This window comes from Nuphar pumila, chromosome 11, assembly GCF_984573655.1.
Source record: "Nuphar pumila chromosome 11, dmNupPumi1.hap1.1, whole genome shotgun sequence".
In the NCBI taxonomy this organism is placed as follows: Eukaryota; Viridiplantae; Streptophyta; class Magnoliopsida; order Nymphaeales; family Nymphaeaceae; genus Nuphar; species Nuphar pumila.
This window is the reverse complement of record NC_143259.1, coordinates 68,411,809-68,418,838: the sequence shown is the minus strand read 5'-3', so window position 1 is coordinate 68,418,838 and position 7,030 is coordinate 68,411,809. Positions and strand designations below refer to the sequence as shown.

General features: G+C 39.7%; 1 protein-coding gene across 1 annotated transcript; it reads right to left on the bottom strand.

The window, feature by feature from the left end:
* Positions 1 to 2,645: 2,645 nt before the first annotated feature.
* Positions 2,646 to 6,518, bottom strand: LOC149822418 (uncharacterized). The gene is made up of 7 exons (XM_089980284.1): positions 5,471 to 6,518; positions 5,089 to 5,332; positions 4,127 to 4,218; positions 3,939 to 4,015; positions 3,626 to 3,881; positions 2,910 to 3,295; positions 2,646 to 2,738 (listed from the first exon to the last, which is right to left on the bottom strand). The coding sequence occupies exons 1-7, from the start codon at positions 6,516 to 6,518 to the stop codon at positions 2,646 to 2,648; spliced, it is 2,196 nt and encodes a 731-aa protein (XP_089836410.1).
* Positions 6,519 to 7,030: the final 512 nt, after the last annotated feature.

Sequence of the window (7,030 nt, the reverse complement as noted above, 5' to 3'; positions counted from 1 at the left end):
TTTCATTTTTGAAACTCCCTTCCATTTCCAGAATATGGAAGGGAGGCTCTTTATCATGTTGGACGATTGGGCTTCCAAGGTGGCCCAATCGTTCATCCCCTCTTGTTTTGGAAAGTCGCCCCCCCCCCCCCCCCCCCACACCCTCTATTTAAGTCTCCATTTAATGCCCTTTTGAATTTCAAAGAAAAAGAAAATCCCAATGAAAATTACCTATATAATCTTTTTGTAAAAAGGTTTCATTTTGGCGCACAGGGGGATTTAAATCAGGGTTCATCTCCCTAAGGGGTAACGAGCCCCACCAGTGCGTCACTTCCTGTTTTGTTGCATATTCTTGCAACCATAATCCTTTTATCCTCTTTTGACGCATTTTACAAAATAGCATTTTTTAACAAAATTTCTGGTATACAAGGGGATTCGGACCACGTTCTCTTCCTGCTGAGGCAACCAACCTTACCAGTGCGTCAACTCTTTATTGATTGCACTTCTTTGCGACTAAAACTACCTCAATGATAAACGAGGTTCGAAATCGCCTAAGTAAGACGTATGAAGTGGTGTGAGTACTGTTTATGAGGAATCAAGTCCTGATAATCATAAATCAAAGTCATAATACATATGACTAGAAAATCCCTGAGTTTGGGACCCAAACTAGGAAAAAACTCATTATTTTATGTGAATTACGGGAAAGCATATATCAATCAGATATGGTCATAACGAGGGTGATATTTGCAAGAGATGAAACTTTAGAAGAGTGCTTTGCGAATTTAGTTATAGTTGAAAACAAAAATTTAGATTTTAATCGGGTTTCAGATTCATCCAAGATCTGAATCCATACATCGTGTCCGAATCCAAAATCCTGGATCCATTTGATCCAGTTTGGATACAAGATCCATTTGGATCGACTCTATATCGCTTTATTGTATTTATTTCCAAGAATGGTAATATTTATTTATTTTGATAATTATTGAAATTTTGCGGGTTTTACATCCTTCCCCCTTAAAAAGAATTTTGTCCGCGAAATTCGTTGGAAAGACCAATCAAATGGATTGGCGTATCTAACTATGTGTGTTATATTAGATGATACTTCAAAACCAATTGAAGTATAAACCTTGCATCTCGTTTAGGGTCCTATTTAGTGTAGCGATATTCCTTATTTGAAGCCCCTAATAGCATAGCCTTCATTACTAGAAAGTGATGTATATATACATATAACCTCTATATATCAATCGGGTCAACTATGATTCAATATTAATGTGTATCGAAACTTGAGTCATTAGACCCTATGTCATGGATCGAATTCAATTAAGATCCGGTATAACATTCTAGATTAAACCAATTCAAGTATTACACTTAAAGTCATTTCATTGAATCCTTTCATCAAAATATTCATCTTGGTTCCCGAAGAACCTACATAATAACATCGTTAAGTCTAATAGTGTCCCTAACAATATATCTAGGTTAAAAAAAACTGTAATAATTCATTTTTTTACAAACTAGAAACCAAAACTAACCACTTACAGAACTTTTGTAAGGTCGCTGGAATGCCATGAACCATATATTCTTGTCCTGCTCTGATACCATAGCTGTAACGCCCCAAATATTTAACTTAAAAATTTTGGGTTAATTTTTTTTTTCTAAACAACAGCAGAAAAACTTTATTAAATCATTAGTCAAATTATTTGGGCGAGTTACAAGTAATAGCACAGACTCAAGGCATTTAAGTAAAATAAATTCTTGCATTGAAATACTACAAGTTATCATTTAGAACTTGAAGATTTATTACAAGTCAGAAATCCTCAGGACATCCGAAGAAGATATGGTCACATAGCACTGTCCGCAGCGACGACCGCAATTGCTCGCCATACCATTTTCTGAAAATATTAAATCAGAAGGAGTCAGACTACCATGTCTGAGTAAGAAGCATAATATTCATATGAGTGTGCATAGTGTCATGTGTACAAGTATATGTGCAACAAGTTTAGTTGAAACTAATAACCATTTAACAATTGATAAATGTACAAGTTGTAAGATTTTGATATATGTGGGCTGTAACAAGAGAGAGAGATAGAGAGCGAAATAGGAAAACCTGAGAGAGAGGAAGAGAGGAGAGATAAAGTGGGGCGCAGAATACATCTCCTCCTTTGTATCATTCTATTTATACTCAAAATGTACATTTTACAAAATACATAATAAAAAAGGAATGTAATTACAAGTATGCCACCGCCTAGAGGCGCGTGCCTTAGGCGGTGTCATGGATTGGATCAAGATCCGATCCAATCCAAATGTGTCTTCTTAACAGCCCCCCTCAAGTTGGGCATGGGGATGAATCATGCACAACTTGTTCTTCAAAGTCCAGAAGTGTTCGCCTGTAAGTCCTTTAGTAAACAAGTCCGCCACCTGTTGTGATGTAGGAATATATGTTGGAGAAATGACCCCGTCTTCAACCTTTTGACGAATGAAATGTTGATCAATCTCTATGTGCTTGGTACGGCTGTGAGAGATGGGATTGAAAGCCATTTTAATAGCACTATGATTATCACAAAGGAAGGAGGAGCTGGCAATGGGAAGTAAGAGTTCTCCAAGGAGGTGTCGTAACCATGCAACTTCAGCAGTGTCGGCAGCCATGGCTCTATATTCTGCTTCTGTGCTTAACTTGCAAATTGCCCGTTGTCTTTTGCTACTCCAACAGACAAGATTGGAGTCAAGAAAAACACAATAACCCGAAACAGACCGTCTCTCATCTGGATCACCCCCCAGTCAGCATCAGTATAGGTATAAAGATGATGTCCATCCAAGACATTTGAGGACCTTGTGTAAACGAGGCCATCTCCAATAGTAGCTTTGAGATAGCGTAAAATCCGCTTAACTGCTTCCATATGCTCTTCTGTGGGAGCATGCATGAATTGAGAGACCTGGTTCACTGCATATACTATGTCAGGACGGGTAAAAGTGAGGTATTGCAACATGCCAACAATACTTCGATAAAACCGAGGATTAGGATATGCATCACTTCCATCAAGAGCACGCAACTTGGAGTTAAGAACACTGGGAGTATTTATGGGTTTGCACTGTGACATCCCTGCCTTGTTTAATATGTCAAGAGCATACTTATGTTGAGTGAGAGTCATCTCATTATCCTTTCTATCAAGTTCAACCCCCAAGAAGTATCGTAGCTCCCCAAGATCTTTCATTTTAAAAGCCTCTTGTAGGACCTCTTTAACATGAGCGATATGAGAGGAAGAGTTTCCCGTGAGTACTATATCATCCACATATATGAGAAGCCAAGTTACAATTTCACCTGACCGATATAAGAATAAAGAATGATTAAGAGCGCTTCAAGTGAAACCAGCCTGCTGAATATGGAGAGAGAACCTGTCAAACCATGATCTAGATGCTTGTTTGAGCCCATATAATGACTTCTGTAGTTTGCAAACCCATTGAGTAGGATCACTTGATGCATACCCTGGAGGTTGCTCCATATATACTTCTTCTTTCAAATAGCCATGAAGAAATGCATTCTTCACATCCAACTGATATAAAGGCCATCCATGTGACACTGCCAGTGAAAGAATAACTCGTATTGTCCCCATCTTGACAACTGGACTGAAAGTTTCATCATAATCCTCACCATACTGTTGAGTGAATCCTCTGGCAACAAGACGGGCTTTGTATCGATCAACACTGCCATCGGGTTTATATTTAATCTTATAAACCCATTTGGAACTCACTACATTTTTCCCGTCTGGTCGAGGAACAAGAGCCCAAGTTTGACATTCATGCAAGGCAGACATCTCCTCATTCATGGCATCAATCCAACGTCTATCTTGAGAGGCTTGATCATAACTCTTGGGCTCCTCATTTTTGTTCACCTCTGTCATAAAGATCTGAAAATCTAAAGAAAAATTGTCATAGCTGACCCACCTGTCAATTGGATGTCTCACCCGTTCTGATCTGCGTGGAAGAACATTGGTTGTGTCTGAAGCACGGATAGAGGGAAGCCTTCTACTATAAGTCATCCCTGAAAAATAACCAGATGGTCGAGGATCACATGTGGATGGTTCTGAATCAATTTGGGATGAGGCAAAGGAAGTGTCATGACATATTGGAGCCGAAGATTGATGTGGATCACCCTGTGGAGATAAGATTTCAGCACTTAGCCATGGATCATAAGACTGAGGATCAGCATTGGATTCCACAAATGTGTCTGTCGAGTCCTTGAATCTGAGTTCATCAAAAACAACATGACGGGAAATGTGTACACGCCCAGTTTTGGGATTGTAACATCTATACCCTTTATAACTGTCAGAATAACCAATAAATCTGCACATAATAGCCCGATCCTGAAATTTGTTTCGTAAAGAGACATCAACATGAACATAACAAATACACCCAAAAACCCGCAGCACATTGTAATCAGGGTGTTCATGATGTAAAAGGAAATATGGAGAGTTTCCTTCAAGTAATGACAATGGCAAACGATTGATGATATATATGGCAGTATGGAAAGCTTCAGTCCAAAGAGTCATGGGGATGCCAGTATTATGTAACATGCTTAATGCAGATTCAACTATATGTCTGTGTTTTCTCTCTGCTATGCCATTTTGTTGAGGTGTATGTGGACAGGAAATCTGTCTAGTGATCCCATGATTTAGTAAGTACTCAGTAAATTCTTTTGAGATAAATTCTCCCCCACCATCACATTGGAAATGCACAATATTAGAGGAGTATTTGTTGCGGACTAAAGCATGAAATTGAGTAAACAAGTGAAACACTTCGGATTTATGCTTCATAAAATAAATCCAAGTGTATCGAGAGTAAGAATCAATAAAAACAACATAATATTTGCTCCCAGAAGAAGAAGAAAGAGGAGCTGGTCCCCAAACATCAGAATATATTGTCTCAAATAATTTGGATGCTCGTTTATTTATCAACTGAAAAGGCAAGGCATGGCTCTTACAAATATGACAATTAGAGCACATGTCTGACTCATTGACAGGACTCAGACTGGACTTGGGGATGAACCCATTCTTAACAAGATCACGAATAAAAGAATGACTGCAATGACCTAAACGGCCATGCCAAATGAATGACCTATCATACTCTGTTAAAGCAACAGGATGAGGACTAGGAGAAGACGGAACATAGACACTTGACGCAGACATTGTTGGAGCTTCCTCAAGAACGTACATGTTGCCCTTGCGAACACCCTCAGCGAATGTCTTCTTGGTTCGAGCATCCTTGACATAAACAGAAGATGGAGTAAATTCAACAGAGGAATTAGAATCATCAATAAGCTTAGAGACAGAATTAATATTTTTCTTGATATTTGGAACAACTAGAACATTTTTCAAGGGTAAAGAACAGTGAGACAAAGACACTTGTGCATTTCCAATGTGGGATAGCTTATGATGGGATCCATCTCCTGTAACAACTGAGCCTTGAGCTAAATAAGGGAGAGCACTAGAAAGTTTACCTGCATTATCAGTCACATGAGTTGCTGCACCAGAGTCCACATACCAAGTTCCTTCCTCATTCTGTTTAAAATTGATCTTGGACATAGCAGTCATAAGAATTTGTTGCACATCTGGAGGAATATGGTTGCCTGGCACATGTGAACTCGTCTGTGTGTTATCGCGTCGAACCCCTTTGCCTTTGTTCTGCGGATTGTGCCAACACTCAGACTTTACGTGTCCCTTTTTGTTACAATAAAAACAAGTAGGGATCCTTCGTGGGATATTGCCCTGTGTGGTAGCCTGAGGAGTAGGAAGGATTCCTCTTCCCGTCCCTGATTGCACATGGAACCCTCTAGCACGATTCCCTGGATGAGAATAAGTGTTTGTAACAAGAACATTGTGTTGACCATGCGGCAATAAGTCCTGACGTTGCAATCGGCTGGCTTCATGTTGAAGCAGTTTTGCCTTGAGATCTTCAAATGAGGGAAGGGAAGGCAACACCTCTAAAGCAGTACAGAAGACATCGAAATCAGGTCCCAACCCACTTAGGACTTGTTGAACTTTGTCTTTATCGTTAATAGGGTGTCCCACAATGGCCAGTTGATCACTAATATTCTTCAGTTCAGTCATAAACTCCAAAACTGATCTAGTACCACGCTTGCAATCTTGAAATTGCCTCTTAAGTTGAAGAAATCGGGCTTCAGAAATTTGGGAATATGTTGTGGCTAAGGCCTGCCACAACTCCATTGCAGTGAGATCATCATCAATCCCTGCGAGCACTTCATCTGAAAGGGTTGATGTGATATAAGCAACAAGAGCTTGATCATGTGCCGTCCATGTATCATAATCCGGATTAGGCTCAGTTAATGTGCTTTCAACTTCCCCGGCAGCATTCTTCACATCAGTCACATTGAACTCAGGTGGTGCAGGAAGAGAGCCATCAATGTGGCCATAAAGCCGATGACTCTTGATAAAGGGGATGATTTGACGTTTCCACGTCAAATAATTGGTTTGATTGAGTTTTTGAGAGATAAGTTGAGAAAGAAAGCTGGAAGAGAGGGCAGCCATAGAGGGATTTAAGGTAAAATTAGACGAATTTGGGATTTAGGGCAAAATTAGGGCACAGTGGAGACAAAAACAGATGGTGTTTTCGGAGTAAAAGGAGATCTTCACGGTAAGAAAGAAGAAGAAGAGGAGAAAGAGGGTTATTTGGGAGAAAGAGGGATTCACGGCAAGAAGGAGAGAGGTTTAGGGATTTTGGGAGAGAGGAACTTACGATCAAGAGAGAGATCCCGCACGATATGTCTTCAGCCCGAACCTGGCTTTGATACCATGTAAGATTTTGATATATGTGGGTTGTAACAAGAGAGAGAGATAGAGAGCGAAATAGGAAAACCTGAGAGAGAGGAAGAGAGGAGAGATAAAGTGGGGTGCAGAATACATCTCCTCCTTTGTATCATTCTATTTATACTCAAAATGTACATTTTACAAAATACATAATAAAAAAGGAATGTAATTACAAGTATGCCACCGCCTAGAGGCGCGTGCCTTAGGCGGTGTCATGGATTGGATCCATTTCA

Bases quoted from the DNA above. Each gene is read 5' to 3' on its own strand.
- LOC149822418 (XM_089980284.1), bottom strand. From the start codon at position 6,518: ATGGCTGCCCTCTCTTCCAGCTTTCTTTCTCAACTTATCTCTCAAAAA. The intron at 5,333-5,470 runs GTAAACTTTCTA...AAAATGTTCTAG, and splicing joins TCATGTGACTGATAATGCAG to TTGTTCCAAATATCAAGAAA. The intron at 4,219-5,088 runs GTCATTCATTTG...TGATGAACTCAG, and splicing joins GCTTTAACAGAGTATGATAG to ATTCAAGGACTCGACAGACA.